Raw genomic sequence first — 20,667 nt, forward strand, 5'->3', positions numbered from 1 at the left:
TATATTTTTTTACCCATTCCATCTATCTATTTATCTAAAATTGTAAAAGGCGGGCAGCATTCCAAAAGTCCAAATTCAAAAAAACGGTGAACTTTATTTAACGAGTGGCGATGTTTCATGTGTCAAACACCTTTATCAAGCCATGACACCGAAATGTAGCCACTTGTTCATTAAAGTTCACCTTTTTTTGAATTTGGACTTTTGGGATACTGCCCGCTTTTTACAATTTTTGACTATCCGAGGACTCTGCAAGGACCTATGGGGGCAGCTGGACCATTTACTTACCCGGTCTGGAGGAGTTCACGAAAGTGCATTGTCTGCCGATAATGCACTGTGCCGTGATTCGATAAGATCGTGCGCCCCATATATTTTTAAGTTAAATCCTGTGTTTTGTCCGAATCAGTCAGATTGTCCCATGGCCCACCCCCAGATGTCTGTCGCATGAAAGCCAGTGCAGATGCGCCACAATAATCCAATCATGTGTGACACAATCCCCTTCTTAATGCCTGTCCCAGCGGAAAACCCGACGGAAATGCAGCCGCAGGACCCTTAGTAAATAAGCCCCATAATGTTTTTTAAAATATGTCCCCACTTTTTATCCCCCCTACTTAGTGAAGTGAGCTTGCCACTTTCTGGGAGACTTTTTAAAAAGTTTAATTGGTAAAATTGTGTTTAGAGGCTAACCACACCCATGTTTCACGTTTGTAAAACTTTAAAATGGTCAAAAAAGCAAAGCAAACCTAAAAGCCCCAATAGAAAATTTTGGTGCCAGATTTTTTAAAAAAATTTAATTATCAGGGCAACAATTATAACTGAGCTCTTTCTCTGAGCTGTAAGTCAGTTTCAGAGATTTGTATTGGGAGTATTCAGGCGACAAAGGATCTGATTTGTCCCTATCACTCAATGTCATCCTATGATACTGTGTGTTCTCTCTTTCTTGGTAATCCTGCTGTGGTGAGCCGCAGTATGAAATGCTTGACACTTTCAATAATGTTTTTTATTTCAGACAATGAAATGGAAAATTAATCAATTTAGAAATTCAAATTTAAAGGGGTTGTCCACTTGAAGCAAATAATTGATATTGTTTGTGTCATGAAATGTTACACAAATTTCCAATATACTTTCTGTATCAATTCCTCATTGCTTTCTAGATCTCTGCTTGCTTGTCATTCTATGGGAAGCTTCCACTTCCAGATGACACAAATCTGTCCATGGTGATATGATGTCACACGGAAGCACATCTCGTTATATCACACATTTCTGTCATCATTACTAACGAGCTGTGCACCTGTGTGACATCACATGATCATGGACAGATTTCTGTCCAAAGGAAAAAAGTTGTGAAGCTTCCAATAAACTGACAGCCAACAGAGATCTGGAAAAATTATACAGAAAGTTCATTAGAAAATTGTATAACTTTTTCATTACACAAACAATATCAATTATTTGCTGAAAGTGGACAACCCCTTTAACTTAAAAACTGAATTCAATCCCATTCCATCATACTTTTACGATGCTGACTCTATGTAATCCTATTAAGAAATGCTTGTCAGTTTATTGCTGCCAGGAAAAATATACAACAATACAGAAGTATTATTATTTAATCGGTCAAACAGAACACTTTTTGAATTAATGAATATGTAAATTAAAACCATGCAACGTGTAAACAATGTAATTTGTATCACCAGAAGCGAGACGGCCCATTGTAATCTAACATGTTGCCCATCACACAATGTTAGTGCTAGAATTTCTGCTTTTGTTTCATGACAACCAAAAAAAATATCATAAAAAGTCTTATTAAAAGACAGAGCCCTTTAAACAAAATTCTAGTATCTCAACACAAATAATGTTATCAGATTAAAGACAAACTTTGCTGTATCTGTAGGAAATGATCAAACCTGTATAAATCATTTGGGAATGTTTTTGGATTTTATCTTTACAAATACTCTGCCTTTTTCCAAATAATTTTTCCACCAGCCACTCTTTACTCTTTTCCATAGTCTGCCTAATTTGTTATGCGTGCCATATGTATTCTAGCTACAATGTACCTTCATTCCAGTCTGTTGTACACCTCTCATAACTAGGTATAGAATATTATTCCAAATTATTAAGGTATGTGTATAACACTACAGACTATGTGCAATTAGTGTGAAAATATCAAGTGTTTTATAAATGTATATAAAGTTGATGTTGTATTACAGTTTAGCTGTAGGTGAAGCCATTTTGGCAGCAAAAGAATTTAACCATGAATGTAATAAATAATATTTTATATGATATCAAATTATGTTGACAGAATATTCACCTTGTAGCCAAATGGCTAAGCACTTTAGAAAAACTACTACAAAAGTACGGCAATAGAAGTCATTCTGACTACCGGGTCTTCATGAGTTGTGAGCCGGCTGCAACCCCCAAGGAACATATCATCCCACAAGGGATCCTAGAAAATGCTATCAAAATTACCAATGAACCTCCCACTGGCATGCTGGCAAATCTGCATGCTGCTCTGGATAACTTTGATCAGGTCAGTGAACATGACATAAAGTATACAGTCCTTAAAGGGGATATGTCATCAGGTTTTCACCTTTAAAGGGTTATTCCGACAAACACAAGATATTTAAATATGCTAAGGATAACAAAATAACATATTCTCTAATTCACTGTTATTAACAAAAATACAGCATTTCACAGATATAATTCCAACCTGTCTCTATCACTCCTGGTGTTTACAATTTGGTTGTCCGTACACTATGGTCAGACAATTCCCTCTAGCTTCACTTGTATTGCAGGAGCAGGTAGTGGGGTAAGAGGCAGCACTACAGACACAGGCCCTTCATGGTTCAGCAGTGTGGAGAGAACTTATCAGCAGCTCTACAAACAATATAAGCTCTGGATCCAAGGGGAGGGGGTGACATAGCAGTGCTGACTCTGTTTTATTGATTAGGTGTTGTAGCAGGATTGAGTGTGTTATTGTGTCTTATATCCATCTCATGACTCTGATCTGTCTCATCTCTCTCTTTCTATGTGTCAGATATTAGTAGAATGTTCAGAACGTAAATGAAAGTGTATATAAATCCTGTCCCCTAATAATCTAAGCACATTGTCAACACACAGCATCTCACAGCACAGAGGAATCATGAAGTGTCAGCTCAGCTAGTGCCTGTCCAAACTGCTGAATCTTACACTGACCATTACTAATTGATAGAAGCAAAAACCGCAATAAAACTGACACTAAAAATTGCACTAAAAATGATCTTTATTTTGTAAACATGAGAACATTCTTTCATGGGCAAACCCCTTTAAACCTAATGACAGGTTCCCACAGAAGTCTTTTTACCGTTTCAGTTTTTAATCCAAAGTTCATATCTTTATTAAATCTATTTTTAAAAAGTAGCTGTTACCTAAGCAGCAAATGTCTCCCTCAGCTCCCTTATTCTCCCCACCCTCCGGAATGGTTTCTTTTAAGCCAAGTCACTGTGTGACTCGGCCAACGTCTCCCTCATTTAACAGAGCAATTCTGAGACCCTAATTGGGTCAGGCAAAGGGGCAGGCACACAGTAATGCCAGCACGTTCCCCTCCATCTGCCAGAGGCCAGCAGGACACAGGAGGGCACAGGAAGTTTTGAGTCATGCTGCCCGGGGGTCACAGGACTCCCGACTCCCTTGGTGAAGGGCAAACTTTAACAGGGTAAATATAGTATGGGTGACCCTATTAAGATCTAATATTTACCCTGTTAAAGTTTGGTATAAGCGACCAACTCCTTTAATATAAAATGTGAAAGTGAAATACAGGGAGTCTCCGGGTTACGTACAAGATAGGTTCCATAGGTTTGTACGTAAGTTGAATTTGTAAGTCGAAACTGTATATTTTATAATTGTAGATCCAGACACAAAAAATTTTTACCCTAGTGACAATTGGAGTTTCAAAATTTTTTTCTGTAATTGGACAAAGGATTATCAATAAAGCTTCATTACAGACACCTTACAGCTGATCATCGCAGTCTGGGACTATAGTAAATCATCCAGAGAGCTTCACCAGAGGTCACAGTGGGCAGACGGGTCCTTCTGTAACAAGGGATCGTCTGTAAGTCAGGTGTCCTTTAGTAGTGGACCGCCTGTACAATCAAAAATGGAACATTACATAGGAAAGCAGTTATAGAGATTTGTATTTTTCCGAAATATATTAATCTTGATGTAAAGGTGGAATGCAAGCTTTTTCCTATTTATAAAATATATATAATCTAGACAGATAGATAGAATAACTAATTGGGTACTGTATATTTTAGATAAGGATATACAGATGACCCCTAGTTACAGTCGGACCTCCCTGCCCCCTGTGACCTCTGGTGAAGCTCTCTAGATGCTTTACTTTAGTCCCAGGCTTTTATGATTGCATTATTTATTGGTAATCCCTGTTCCTATGACAGCACAAAATTTTAAAAATACAATTGTCACAGGGACAAAAACATTTTTCGTCTCTAGTTACAATGATAAAATATACTTGCATATAAATTCAACTTGAAATACACCGTTGTGACTTACATCTAAATTCAACTTAAGAACAAACCTAAATAACTTATCATGTACATAACCTGGGGTCTAACTATATACACAGCAAATTGGATTTGTTACAGATAATAAGATAGATAATTTATACAGATCAGAACACAATTCATTTTCTACATTAAATATTAGATATATTTGAAATATATATACATAGTTAATGTCATATATTTTGCATGATACATAAATGTTAATAAGGCATATATTACGTCATATGGATATCAGATATGGATATTTTTTCCATCTAGGTATCAGTTACCTACATAATAACATAGTTGAAGCTTAAAGTTCTTGAATTGTTATGTATTATTCTATAATAAGAGAACTTGATGACATTAAAATTAATATCTATGGCTGTCGCTGACGATTAATTTCCACTTGGTAAGAAGGCAGAAGCACCCGGGATTATTGATTTGCCTACATGACAGTACAATATGACCACTTAGAAATATTACATAGCCATTAAGCATACAATAGATACAATGTTATCTAAATTGTCCAGAGTATTATAATGCAGGGGGGGGAATTGACATGTCATTGACGGGTTAGTTAAAAAAAATTGTGCGCCGCTTGCTCTCTTGCAGAACATCCTTGACCAGTGCACCCGTGAGCAAGAGTTTAAGAGCATTTTCTTTTCATTGTGCTATTTTCATGCTTGTGTTGCCGAGCGGCGTAAATTTGGCCCCCAGGGGTGGAATAGAAAGTATCCGTTTAACATTGGAGACCTCACAATATCAGTGAATGTTCTATACAACTATCTGGAAGCAAACTCACAGGTATGGTGCCTCATATAGATGAGATCTATTGTGTCGTTCTTTTATTCTGTACTATAAAGCTGCTTTCAATTATTTTGTGCATCTGTAATACCTATATATCATGTATATATATTTTTAATACTGTCCAAATAGATAGATTTAGATAAGGTAAATTGGAAGTTCAGATATATTTTTTAGATAGATAGTTATTAGAAAGATCAAATAGATAAATAGACATAAGAAATAGAGATGTGATTGACATAGGATATAGGTGAATTGATATGAAGGACAGGTAGAAAATAAGTGATTCATTGACAGATGATAGATAAATAGCGGAATTATTAATTGATAGATAATTTTTTAAATAGATCAAATAGAAAAATAGAAATAAAAAAAGATATTTGACAATGTGATATTTGATATGATAGATAAATACTGTAGATGATTACTTGACAGATGATAGATCAATAGGTAAATTACAGATAGATAGATATATAATAGATAGATGGATAGATAGGCAGATAAATAGATAAATGAAAATAGATAGATGAATATATTGTGCAATTTCATATTTTCCTTATGTAGATTTATTTTCTTTGATTTATATGGGTGTAGAAGTGGCGTCATTGCTATATGACACAACTGAGCGCAAGATTGTACAATATATGTGGACGATAACAAGGGACACAAAATGATTTAAACTTTATTTCTATAACATTGCCCAGAAATTCAAAAATAATGAGTCAAATGACATATCCAGCTCAGCTACATGTGTGTAATCATAAAAAATAAGATGTGTTCAATTCAGAGAGAGAATAGACAGAAATCATATACATTTGGCTGATTTTAGGATTTTAATGTTCACTGGGCACATAATACCTGTATCTTATTGTAGGATGAGTGCCAGATGTCCACCTGATATTCCACATGTATCGTACAGTATATGCCTCCTGTATGTATGTAGGAATTGCTATTGATAATGTGTGAACAGCTTCTAAGTGAGTGTCTGTAAGAAACAAGTGTAGATCTCTAATAATTGAAGGGTTTTATTATCAGGTTCCCTGGGAAGATCTCCGATACCTGTTTGGGGAGATTATGTACGGTGGTCACATCACTGATGACTGGGACAGACGCCTGTGCCGAACGTACTTGGAGGAGTACATGCAGCCCAATCAGGTAACTGTGAGTCCCATTAAAATACAGAGTCAGAGCTCCCTCTTCTGGGATCTGAATCACTCAGGTTCATATTTTCCTCATTGATGGAAGGAGCAGGATTATAGGCATGTTCTCCGTGTTATCTTTACATGCATAGGGCTGGTATCTGCGGAAATATCCAAATATGACAAGCTACATCCCTGACCTAATCTTTATTCAATGTATAGAATTTATCTAGACGTGAGACAGTCAAACACGTGGACGCTTTCAGCACTTCCATGAGCAAAGGGGAGTCCTGCAAATGTTGTGTAAATTAGCAATGTATATTATGTTAAAATTCGGTCCCTCAAAGCAGATTTAGGTGTTACACGGTGCATTCTCGGACTGTTCTTGGTCCGTTCTTAGTGCGTTTTTTGCACGTTTACTATGCGTTTGGATGATTTGAATTCGGTATTAACATTTTCACAGCTACTTAAACCTCGACAAATGAAGAAAAACTGATGCAAACCAGCCAAAGACATGATAAAAATGCAAAAACGCATGCGTTTTCGGAACGTTTAAAAACGGTCCAAGAAAGCTCTGTGTGATAGCACCCGCAGGGATTTCTACTGTGACGCTGATATGTTTTTGTAAATCATAAAGGATATCCTGATTTCTGCTTGCAGTTATTAAGTGAGAATATTCATTCGTTTTCAGGGCGCGTCCAGACATCACATATAAAAAATGTGGTGTTATTTACCATCGCTCTAACAAGCCGTGTGCTAACATATCCATGAAATGACCAGTCATATATATACAAGCCCCACATGGATGAGATGATGGTAATGAAATTTCCAACAATTTATTTTAATTGATTTAAGAATATGGAGAAAGGAAGCAAGGACCTCCGTGTATTAAGAGAGAGAGCCGTTTTTCCAGCTAGTAGCAATCATAAAGTCAGGATTTTTTAACCCTGTGAGTAAACAATGACAGCAAGCAAAGTTATTGAAAAATATGAGAAATGTAGAAATAATATATAAATCTTTTTTGTATAGTGCCATCATAATCCGCAGCGTTCTACAGGTAATAGACAATATAAGACATTACAGGGTAATAAAGCGGTCACATCAAACTATAGGCATGAGGGTCCTACTCTCAGGAGCTTACAATTAGAGGTCAACATACCCAATGGTCAGGTTCGGGGTTGAGCTTCGACTGCATTAGGCCCCTTCCACACTAGCGAGTGTGATGCGATGAACTCGCATCACACTCGCAACGCAAGCTGCCGGGAACGCACGGCCCGAACGCTGCACCGCGGGAGTGAACTGACATGCTGAGTTCACTCCCGCGGTGCAGCGTTCGGGCCGTGCGTTCCCGGCAGCTTGCGTTGCGAGTGTGATGCGAGTTCATCGCATCACACTCGCTAGTGTAGAAGGGGCCTTACCCTGTCATATTGCCAGATTTGCAGCCAAAGAGCCAATCTAACAACTATCCATGACTATGGTTGGCCAGGGGACACACGCCCTAGCCAATCATAGCCATGGCCAATTATGTGGGCTAGTTTCTAGCCATGGCTAGACACTAGATGAGCCCCTAGTTGCTAGTTGACGCAACTAACCATGGCTATGATTGGTTAGGGGCGTTAATTTACTTAATTGGCTGATCATCCAACAATCTGGTAATATGTTCGCGCTAGGCGGCCAAACCAGCATGCCAAACCCGACCATTGGTTCTGCTAATCTCTACTTACAGATTTAGAGAAATAAGGGGTGACACAAGAGATAAACAAATAGTTTACAATGTAAACAAATATTTTAAATAATATACAAAAAATCTAATCTAGTCAAAACATTTTGGCTTTGATTTAGACAAATCCTTTCAAATGGTGGCTAGATACTGCTGTCATTCATCCCAGAGCTTAGGAAAGGTGGACAAGTGAGGGAAAATTTAAACAATTGTACAAATAAAGGAAATGAGAGAGACCTTTGCTGAAAAATAATGGGGCTTATTTACTAATGGGGCTTTGGCGCAGCTGGCTTTCATCCGACAGAAATTAGGGGGCGGACTGATTGGGACTGAGTGCGGGATTTAACTTTCAAATTGTGTCGCAAGCCCAAGCACTTACATGCACCAGGAAGAAGAAGGTGACCTGAGCAGGGAAGCGGCACATGCAGGCAGTGTCCCTTTAAAGATATTTCATTTCGTGTAGCCATGTGCTGTTTGTTCCAAAATAAGGCAGATTTCACCGTCATTTATAACAGCCCTTTCTGGCTTTGATTCTAATAAACTGAAAAAAAAGGAGAAAAATAGCTTCTTGTAATCCAGCCGTACATTGACTTTGTTTTTTCTTGCATCTTTACTAAAAACATGATGTTACCGAATGTCTATAACCCACGTTGAGCTCCGTTCAGTGCTGCAGCTAAAAGGTTAAAATTTTGAAAGGGTTAAGATCATATACAGATATCAGCATAACTTTCCTAGGCATGACGCTTACTAATATTACACATAGCTATACAGGCGGTCCTCTACTTAAGGACACCCGACTTACAGACAACCCATAGTTACAGACAGACCCCTCTGACCTCTGGTGAAGCTCTCTGAATGCTTTACTATAGTTCCAGGCTGCACTGATCAGCTGTAAGGTGTCTGTAATGAAGCTTTATTGATAATCATTGGTCCCATTACAGCAAAAAATGTTTAAACTCCAATTCTCAGTGGGGCCAAAAATGGTTTTTGTCTGGATCTACAATTATAAAATATACAGTTTCAACTTACATACAAATTCAACTTAAGAACAAACCTCCAGACTCTATCTTGTACGTAACCCGGGGACTGCCTGTATTGTTCTTGTATAGAACCTTATGGGCCAATTTGCAAAATGAAATCATTTTTAGGACACTTCTCCCAAACTTTTACCAAATGTGCCTTTATTTCCATACGAAAGCGAAGAATAAACAAGCAACAAATGAAAATTGGTTTACTGCGACTGGCGAGATGTTGTAAAGCGAAACGGTGTAGATAACTATCTCAGTTCAGATCTCAAAGTCTGTATGTAAGGCAATTACACTAAATGACAATCACATTGCTGGGACAATCAAACCTCTATGTGGCATGTTTAATTGTAAGGCAAACATATCCATGATGGGGCAGAGCGCGGCGTTGTGTTAACCTTCCTCATTATCGCCACTTCCTGCTCCGTATTGTGTCAGCGACATCTCAGAGGGATAATCACACCGTACAACGCGCAGTCATTGTAGGAGAGGAAATTTACGTTGGAGTAACGATTGTGAGCGATATTTCACGGATGTTACAAGATCTTTCTGTACGATATGTGGATATGAAAAATACAAGAGCTATTCTAAAGCAATACAGTAATTATAACCCCGTCTACATACTCCAGCAGAATATAAGGACATCATAGAGGTCTCCTGCTTGTAATCACCATCTAAACACTGAAAGGACGGAATCAGTGGCCAGCCATAAGGGGGAAGACTATAAGATTGTTCACACAATTATCTGTTTCTAGGTGTATCTTCAAGATGAGATAGAAGGCCACCCACTAAGTTGGGGTGAACAGACAATTCAGAGCATTTTATGCTGTAGCAGCAGGAATGAACCTAAACTCTTACTGTGCTAAGCTATAGAACGGCGCCCCCTCCACCCCATCCAGAAGTAACATATCAGGTTGTTATTTTAGTAAGTTTTGTTCTCCATGCAGTGTCTCACACATGCTGTGTGAAAGACACTATTTTCAGGTATCGGGTACTGCTATATAGCAGGTGACTGCCCCTGATTCTGCCCCCCCTCCATTCTTGCTGCAGGTGGTGATGCCTGAGGCAAGAGGCTCAACTCGCTTCATGGATGGTGCACCCCTGTGTAGCAGACACAGGAACAATATAGCCACCACACTTTATAGTTGCCCTATTCAGTGTATTAAGGGGCATTGCTCAGGTGTTCACAAAAAAAATCCAGATTTGCACTTCAAAATACAGATACAGAATGACTAAAGACTTTGTAGATTGTATATTCACAAGTCAAGGGTTTAGAGCCATTGGGGCACATTTACTTACCCGACTGACGGAGTTTACTGAAAGTGCATTGTCCGACGATAATGTACTGTGCTTCATTGTTTACTTCATGTGATGTCACACAGGGGCTCGGCTCATTATATCACAGAGAGCAATCAGAGCTGTGTGTTATAACGAGCCATGCACCTGTGTGACATCACATGACCAGGAATATAACGAGCCATGCACCTGTGTGACTTCACATGACCAGGGATATAATGAGCCGTACACTTGTGTGACATCACATGACCAGGAATATAATGAGCTGTGCGGCTGTGTGACATCACATGACCAGGTATACAAAGAGCTGTGCACCTGTGTGACATCAGATGACCAGGTATACAACGAGCTGTGCACTTGTGTGACATTGCATGACCAGGGATATAATGAGTCGTGCACCTGTGTGACATCACATGACCAGGGATAGATTTCTATTCACAGGAATTAAGCAGAAATCTAGAAAACAGTGGGGAATATACAGAAAGTATACTGTACTGGAAAATTGTATAACTTTTTATGACACAAACAATATCAATTATTTGCTGGGTGTGTGCTGAAGTGTATGTGCTCTATCCAATGAATACACAGAGAGAACGCGGATTAATTCTATATTTATGTGCATCTGAGATGTTGGTGCACAATGACACTAAACACTCGACTTTAGTTTTTCTGTATCATTTGGCCTTCTGAAGGACAAATCTGTATTTTTGGGAATTTTGTGGCTTCTTAGCAGCTTACATAAGGTAATTAATTTTGCTGACAAACAGCTCGGAAGCATATTCACACCTTAATAACACACAGTCCAAAACAATGGACCAAGAAGCACTCAATTGTCTGCATGTAGCCTTTATGGGTCATTTTTATATATTTGCATATTTGGCCACATTTATGACGCAAGGGCAAATTCATCTAATTATTTAAGGTTGTTCACATAAAAAAAAAAATCCAATTCTAATGATAATGGTGTAATATCCTTTCAGTCATGTCTCACGTAGTGTATGATATTTCTAGAGGGATTGACTCTATCCAATGTAATTCATAGACCTGCAATGTAATTTCACAAAAACTGATACATTAATAGTACAGGTTTGTTGGAAAATTCTAAAGAAATCTACCATAATCTTTTGTATATATGGTAAAAGGTTTCAGATAGGAATAAGGCCTGCTGTACTATGACATCCACTGGGAGGCCCAATCCCATGTAGTCAAGTTTTCCCCCTTAGTCTTATTTCCTCTTGACTCGTATCTTTCCAAAACAGAATTACTCTAAGGATCAGAAAAAAAGCGTAAGTAATCAGAACCCCCTCCCCCTGCCAATTCCAAGCCATCATGCCAAAGACCGAAGATCATCCTACAGAACTATTTTCTCCTTTGATGAGATTTACCGCACCGCGTAGACCGTAGCTTTATGTTCCATGATATGTTTCCAGACTCATATTTTAAGCCTTAAAATACTTGACCCTTAATATTATTCATGCTGTAAGTTAGTCAAACTTGCTGCACAGAGCAATCGAACCAGCATGCACCAAGCCAGACGTTCTCTTGATCTCTTGTAACAATGACTGAAAAGAATTGCAGGGACAAGAGAATTAAGGACAGAGATCCCGCTGGTCAAAGCACAGGAAACTTAGATCTGTGGCCACCCTGCGAAGAAGGATTATTTCTGTTTTCTGTCATATTCAATGAAACTCTGTGATAGCAGAAATCTCAGGGTCCCCAGTGGTTTTAAAAGGAGGAGAATAAAAACAAACATGGGAAATAAAAACCCATATAGGCACGATGGCAGCCCAAGATATCTGCCAAGACGGTCTGGACACTTTTCTTGAAATAATGTCACCGATGGTAATTTTCTCGGAGTCTCTACCAATATCCCCGGGAGATTTAGTGTGAAGTATTTTTTGTTATGATGATTACATCCAATGTTCTCTTTTTTCTCCAGTTTGATAGGAAACTCGCCTTAGCGCCTGGATTTGTGATACCCTCTAACCTTGACTATCAAGGCTACCATAGATACATTGATGAGATGTTGCCACCTGAGAGCCCCGTCCATTATGGCCTCCACCCTAACGCAGAAATTGAATTCTTAACTGTGACTTCAGACAATCTTTTCCGTACATTGTTAGAATTACAGTCACGAGATTCTATAAACGGAGAAGGAGCACCTCAGACTGAGGAGGAAAAGGTTAGTGCAATTATTCTGAGCATGTACTAGCTAAGACTAAGGCTTTTGTGTGTGATCTTCACATTTATTATCATCGTATGTTTCTTTTTATTTCATTGACTGTAATGCAATATATAGTATAGACTGGTATGTTCAGTCCTTGTATAAGGCTTAAAGGGTTTGTCCAGGAATTTGAATTGGTGGTCTATTCTTTCTCTGATTGGTGAGGGCCAACACCGGGTCTCTGCAATCAACTGTTTTGGCCTGGCATAGGCATTAAGAAGCAGTTGGTTCCTTGCCCTGTGTGCTGGCTAGAAGACATAACTGCAACCACCTACAAAGTACATACAGTACTTATGATTCACAAGGATTTTCATATTTTATAATGATATTTTTACGTAAGTAAATTAAGTTATATGTGATAGAAATGGAAATAACATTGTATATGATATTTTTGTGCTTAACACATTGTAGACACTGTTAATCGGGCCGAGATTTGGATGTAGGGATAAGTAATATTATGGATGCACATGATTTTACATCAAGTATTTTGGGGGCTAGAAAAGGATGTGTGGAAAGAAATATCCATGTATAAAAGGGGACTATAGTAGAAGGATGGGGGTGAGAGTAGTCATACTGCAGGGAGACTTGTCACATCATAGAGTAAGGTTTATGTACGTGACCGTGTATGAGACCATGAGCTGGCCACAGTAATTGCAGCTAGCTCATGGCCCCCATAGAGGTATACTGTGTACGATAAGTTGAGACACGGTGGGTCAAGTGTGGGTGAGTGACAATTATGGAACTGGTCCTATTCCTACCCATGTTGCCATGAGGCCACTCAGCCCCTTTGGAGATGGGAAGGGTGAGCAGCACTCAACCATGCCATCTTTTCCCTTTGAATGTTTGTGTACATGAGACCTTACAGGAACTAAACAGTTTTTGGGAAACAAAATGGAGGATATTTAAAATTTGTCATGTTAACCTAATTACTGTATATAACTGGTAATTGAACTTATACTGCTCCAGCCCATCCTCATGGTGTCTCCCACTGTGTCTCTCACTGTCTGTTCTCACTGGAAGAGCGGATGGAGCAGAATGAGTCATAATCTCCTGCTACCTCCTATTCATTGGTGTTCACACATGTAAACAAAGAATCATGGAGAGTCTGGACAAAGTACAAATGTAAATATCAGGAATGATACATCCATGGGACATTATCTTCACAGAGGAACATTTTTTTTAATAACATCCAGTTGAAGAAATGTATGAATATGGCAGATCAATTAAATTAAATATGAATGCTGAGATAGTAATACCCCTTTAATACTGTTTCAGTTGTCTGACATCATTGAATAAAAAGATTTTCTGAAAAAAAATTTTTTACCCCCTATTTTATCGGTTTCTGTTAGACTACATTTTAATAGAGCATAACAGGAACTAAGAACGTAAGGGGAACATAAAGTGGCAGATTTAATTACCCGGTCCATTCGCGATCCAGCGGCGCGTTCTCTGCGGTGGATTCGGGTCTTCCGGCGATTCACTAAGGCAGTTCCCCTGACGTCCACCAGGTGTCGCTGCTGCGCTGAAGTCCGCCGAGGCCCGCCGGAGTTCACGATCCTATTCCTGGTGAAGGTAAGCGCGTGTCCAGCAACACTTTTTTATTTTTTTAAAATGTGGCGGTTTCTCCGAATCCGTCGGGTTTTCGTTCGGCCACGCCCCCCAATTTCCGAATCGCAAATGTTCGGGTTACACGTCGGGAAAACGCGAATCGGCCCTTAGTAAATGACCCCCAAAGTCTCCATTCACCTTCTGTTCTCCATTGACATCCATTAGAATTGTGTTATAATAGCGGGAAAAAATGCTGACTGCTGCGCTATTTTTTCCATTATTTCATAGCAGGAAGGGGACCTGACAATCACATATATGAACTTAGCCTTAGATTATTCTTTTAGAACAATTTTTAATTTTTTTAGTACATAATAAACATATGTCTTTACATACAAAAATATTTAATATGTTACCTAAAATAATAGTTTCAATTAATGTTCATGTTCTCGATTAAGGAAAGTGTCCAATTTGTAGTTTTTTTCATGTGTTTATCTCACATTATATTTCATAATTGTTCTATTTGCTCATTAAAATCATTTGAAGACCGTCGCTCAGGTATTGCCTTGTAGTGAAAATCCCAAAGGATAAATACACATCTTAGACCTTTTCCATAGTGAAGACAACTCATTAAAAGTGGAGAGTTTAATGAAGAGCATCATTGTGATCTAAGGATGATCCCAGGCAGGAGCCTCTGCTATACAAGAACTCATTAACGTGTTTAGAAGATGCTCGATTTATTTTGCCTGTTTGCTATGTAAATTTTCCAGTCCAATTTTACTGATTGACCAAACTGGCATTGGAATCAAATGTATCAATAGGAATCCCATTAATAAGTTTTGATGAGGGTAATGTTTGTAGGAATAACACCAGTCACCTTTTGGTAGTCCCATTTTCAGTGTTGGATAGATATGATGGTGCACACAAGGGAATTCATATGTTCGTAGGCATAAACTAATAGACTTATTACTTCCCCAGGATTCCCTGTAGGGTCAACCTTTCCCGTTCTAGCAGTGACCTCCACACTGATAACACTCTCATTAGAAGTGTGACTATACAATCATATATATTGCCAAAACTAGAGACACATAAGCAGTATCAAGTGTATGTATTATAGAGGCAATTAAGTGCAATGGTGTTTGGACTTGTAAACCTACACCACAAGACGGGCCCCATTATAATTTAGCTATAGACATATATTGATTAAATATGGATCGCCGTATATATATGACATTATTATGGGCTTTTCCTTTAGGTTAAAGCTTTTCTAGATGACATCTTAGACAAACTCCCTGAAGGATTTAACATGGCGGATATAACCTCAAAGACAGCTGACCGGTCTCCATACATCCTTGTGTGTTTTCAAGAGTGTGAGAGGATGAACCTCCTTCTTCATGAAATCAGACGTTCTCTAAAGGAGCTGGATCTTGGTCTTAAGGTGTGAGCAGTATTATGAATTGATCTGTGTATAATTTTCTTTGTTTCTTTGACCAACAAGCTAGTCCTTGAAAACATCCTAAGATACCAGTTCTAAATGTTGGCCAGATTCTCAAATACATAAGAACTTTGCCTGTCCTGATCTCATCTTTCTCCTAAACATTTCTTGACCCATCTAGACGAGCTTCCAACTATACAGTTCATCCCGATGCAATGTGAACTAGATCACTGCACAGTGGTCAGAGGGTGAAACCTGACACGGTCACTTGGATAAAATACTTTGGGAAAAACCCAAAGCTAAACCAGTAAGGTGGTGACATTGGTCGACCACCAACCACCCATTACATAAATATCTATCTATATCATAAATTTTAAAAAAAGACTTGAGAATAAATATCCTTTGCATTTTTGTTGGAACTACCAGGTTTTTATGAGGATTTCCTCTCAAAAGTTCATCCTAATAACTCAAGTGATGGCACAAACAAGTGCTATGTCTTATTGCTTCATTGATGTTGTAGTTACAGATATTCCATTGTACAGGCCAGACAGCAAGAATGAGCACCATAGAAAGCAGCTTTAGTGTAATGACACTGAAGACTTTAGTTTGACGTTCTAGGGGCTCATTCATATGCCCGCAATTGTGGCCGTGATCTGGGCGCACCAATTGTGGCCAGATGGAGACCACAGTAGAAGTCTACTACTATGGTTTCTCACCGACCGGGACCAAGTCAGGCGTCCGTGCCTCAAAATATAGGACTTATACCTATATTGGACTATATAGGACCTATAATTTGGCAGATTTTCAACACGGCTGCTCATCTATGAAGGGAGTCATGGGGTTCACCCAACCCCGTCCTCCTCCCAGCCCTGTGCTCACCCGGGATCCGGTCTGGGCTAGCACAGGGCTGTGATCTAAAAAGATCACCATGGGATGCCATTCTGTATTAGTAATATAAAAATATTTCAAAAATATATTCCTATTTTTATAAAGTACCAGGAAAGAAACCATAGTGAATCCCAAGACTAAGATGATATTCTCAATATTTTTCCGTTGATCACTGCAAATTTTTTTTTAAAATGTTCATGCTATGTTTTAGAGGGTTATAATAACAAATAAGTCCCTCACCTCTAATGTAAACTAATAAAATATATACCGTATATACAAGTTCTGATTAAACTGCATTCTACATAAACTATTTAGAAACTTGTTTTAAGCTGGAATTTTCTTTCCAGGCAATATAAAATTATTCAGTTATGTCGAGTCAGATTTCAGCAGATTTAGAAAAATCCGTCTGTCTCCTTGTAATGTTATATGCCTCACATTTTGCTCTAACTCTGCAGAAAAAAAAGAATTCTCAGTGATGATTGTACAGCCGGCGGCAGCTAAATGAGTCCCATAGAGACCAGACTAGCTCCTCAGCTCCGGATGTGGTCCTTGCAAGATCAGTGTCTTCTTTTGGCATATTGATAGACAAGTGTAGAGACTTGCACTTCAAGCTGTGCCGCTGCTGTTTACAAATGGAAAGCTAGTGTTCCCCGAGAACATACAGAGAGAGTGAAATATAAGAGAAGCAAACCTTTCTAAATACAGTCTCTATGTAAAGGAATAAATTTAAGTAATTAGAAAAAAAAATACATGTACTACGTGTGTATGTGTTTAAGGTTAAATAGCACGGATTGTATCCAGAGCTGCAATAGTTTCTGCAGAAACATAGAGATAAAAGGGAGTCTACCAGCAGTTTTGACCTTACAAAGCTGTAGACGGTGCTAGGTATTGTCCCTGGAGATCTGTGTAACCATAGCTTTGTATGTTTTGCTAGTTGCAGTAAGACTGTGATAAATGCATTCATATTCCAGGATTGTAGACGAACTTGGAGCACCGGGAGAGTGTCCTCACACTGCTATGTTCTTTAATCTCTGCATTGAAACCGCTCCGCTGCCCTTCCCTCTGTTGTAATATCTAACCATTAGCCTTCTATCGCTCTTACTCGGGGGGGGGGGGGGGAGCAGTGCTCTCACACATCCAAGTCCACTCACAGTTATGGAATATAAATGCATTATCACAGTCCTGCTTCTACTAACAACATACGCTAAGTTATGGTTACACAGAATTCTATGGTCAAAACCTCAGGCACACTCCCTTTAAGAGTTTTAAAGGGGGTCCTGTCTGAGACCTCCACTGCTCCATAGAAAGAGGGTCTTCAGGTCCATGTTCTTCACTCACAGTGTGGGGTAAGAGGGGACAGAGCACTAGGAGCACAAAGGTTAGACATCAATGGGTCTATCTTTACTAATAGGGAAATGCATTTATATTATGCATTTTTTGTGAGTAATGGAAGGGGAGAGTGAAGCGGGACATGGATAACTGTATGTAGATCGCTGAAGGGGCATTCGTTCAGGTTTGGTGATCCAAAGTAGTTTCTTATTGCTTGGTTGCACTGGATCAAAAGCCAATGACCACTAAGTGTTTCAGGGGTATGAGAGATGGTAAGACATAGCTGATACACAGTATGCCACAGAAGTTTATCATATTGATGATCAGGCCTGGTATGAGACAAAGTGGGGCCTAGGGCAAAACTAAAATTGCGGCCAAAATAAAACTGTTTTAGCCCTGCACAATAATAACACTTTGTAGTTTTCAAACAGTAGTATCATAAGGTAATCTGTAATATGGGACTGTAGGAGAATTTTATAGGAGATAGACAGATTGATGATCATTATGATAGGGGGCCCTGGGCAAATACCCAGTTTGCTGCCCCCTAACGCTGGCCCTGTTGGTAATTTATGGGCCATCAGGGGACCAAGGCTTCTTTGGGGCCTGCGGCCACCCACCGGTTTCGATACTGCTCTGTAGACCTAATAAAGATAGTGTCCTCCTGTCCTCCACTCCTCATAAATGTGTGCTCTCTACACACATGCCTACAAGAAACCTCCTGAGACCTTTGACCCTCGGTCTGCAGAACTGAAAGCCAACAGAAATTAGTTTACCAGAAAGCTTGGTTCTGGTACCATGTTTTGGCAGTAAATATAAAACCTTTTAAAAAAAATCACACTTTTGGGTGACCCCCATGGCAGTATTAATAATAATAATCCCTTTATTTATATAGCGCACACAGATTACGCAGCGCTGCACAAAGCATGTCAAATTGGTCCCTCTCCCCATGGGGCTCACAATCTAAACAAACTAACAGTATGTTTTAGAGTGTGGGAGGAAACCAGAAGACCTGGAGGAAACCCATGCAAATATGAAGAGAACATACAAACTCTTTGCAGATGTTGAACTGGGTGGGATGTGAACCCAGGACCCCAGCGCTGCAGGGAAGAAGTGCTACCCACTCAGCCACTGTGCTGCCCTATCCACCCTGGACAACAAATGAATGACACAGAAATATAATCCTGAATACACTCACTGCTTCCAGGGGCTCTGCTTTGTGTGTGAGACCCTGAGTTTCTTGATACATTCTCGGTCCTGTGGCTGGTTGTAATTGGTACCTGTCCAACGCTTCACTGAACACAATGTCCCATATAAGCTCATCTTGCTTTTCACCTCCTGCCTTTTTCCTATGTAACTGAGAATTTTAGGCAGCAAAATAATTATACCGAAAAAACATGTTTAATTTATCCACTTTTACAGCACATTCCAGACACATAACCCGAAATACTTTACTTATTGTTACTACTTAATATTCCTTTTAGTAAATGAGTTATGCGTCTGGTGAAGCGGAGGCTTCTGCATTGTTCAGGCGTCAACATGCAGCACCTTGTGTGTTTCTGCCAGAAGCAAAAAAAAGGTCTCTTTCCCATTTATCATGTCATCTTATCACAGGCGCTATCTGAAAAGCAAATCGCTCACTAATGTTTCCTTTTGTTAGGGTGAGTTGGCAATCTCTTCCGAAATGGAGCAACTGCAGTCAGCCCTATTTTTTGACAATGTACCTGACACTTGGATGAAGCTGGCTTATCCTTCAACCTACAATCTGGCTCAGTGGTAAGGATGTTTCTTCATTTTCTAGGAAAAGTCCATCCGCTGCCTGTGGTTTTATCTATGTAACATGGCTCCTTATTGTTTCCTCTGCTGAGAATACTGACACCCAGAAGCCAAAGTTCACACCTTTCCCTAAAAATCCTAAATCCTTATACTTTTTATTTAGAGATGCCCATTAGAAAGTAAAGAACCAGGCCCCAGACCATGCTTGGTTAGCCCTCTACAGACAAGGCTAGAAGACAATATCCAAAATGTTAGCTTAAAGGGAACCTGTCATCAGGAGCCCTTTTTCTGGCTCTCCTATACCCCCGTAGAGAATAGTGTACAAATTGCCAAAGAGACTTTTATAGTAAAACTGTCTTTTTCTAAAAACAGATACGTTGGATGAAAGTTTACCTTTCTGTATGCAGAGCTGTGTCCCTAATCGCATGGGAGTGGCCAGGGAGTTTCCTACCCCCTTCCCCCTCGGAAATCACTCCATCATGTATCGGTTTCAAATACAAAAAAAACTCCCATGTCCGCCATATCTCCTCCCCCAGTCGCTCCCCCCCCCCCCTCAGGACATCATATATGTATGCCCCACTGGCCACTCCCATGGGACTAGGGACACAGCTCTGCATACAGAAAGGTAAACTTTCATCTAACTTATCTTTTTTTGGAAAAAAAACTTTTTCTATAGAAATTGTTTGGCAATGTGCACACTATTCTCTATGGGGATATGGGGGAGCTACCGTATATTCCGGCGTATAAGACGACTTTTGAAGACAGAAAAATCTTCTGTCTTTTCTGGGGTCGTCTTATACGCCGGTAATCCCGACCGCCCGCCGTGTGTTCCCGGCGGCAGTCGGGTCGCGCTGCATGGAGAGGGCTCACAGGCTGAGCCCTCTCCATAGCCGGTAAGTCTTTTCTGCATATTGCAGCAAAGGCTTACCGGTAACACCCGCGATCGGTGCTAGCACC

At 39.5% G+C, this 20,667-nt stretch overlaps 1 protein-coding gene across 3 annotated transcripts in view; it reads left to right on the forward strand.

Annotated features, from left to right (window-relative positions):
• LOC140075597 (dynein axonemal heavy chain 11-like) overlaps positions 1 to 20,667 on the forward strand; it is a 222,770-nt gene that overhangs the window by 184,386 nt on the left and 17,717 nt on the right. For all 3 annotated transcript variants that reach the window (XM_072121698.1, XM_072121699.1, XM_072121700.1), the window contains 6 exons: positions 2,294 to 2,521; positions 5,145 to 5,336; positions 6,372 to 6,491; positions 12,456 to 12,698; positions 15,541 to 15,723; positions 19,595 to 19,710. In XM_072121698.1, the coding sequence (XP_071977799.1) occupies positions 2,294 to 2,521; positions 5,145 to 5,336; positions 6,372 to 6,491; positions 12,456 to 12,698; positions 15,541 to 15,723; positions 19,595 to 19,710 (1,082 nt within the window). The remainder of the gene's footprint in view (positions 1 to 2,293; positions 2,522 to 5,144; positions 5,337 to 6,371; positions 6,492 to 12,455; positions 12,699 to 15,540; positions 15,724 to 19,594; positions 19,711 to 20,667) is intronic.

Source organism: Engystomops pustulosus, chromosome 8 (genome assembly GCF_040894005.1).
Source record: "Engystomops pustulosus chromosome 8, aEngPut4.maternal, whole genome shotgun sequence".
Classification (NCBI taxonomy): Eukaryota; Metazoa; Chordata; class Amphibia; order Anura; family Leptodactylidae; genus Engystomops; species Engystomops pustulosus.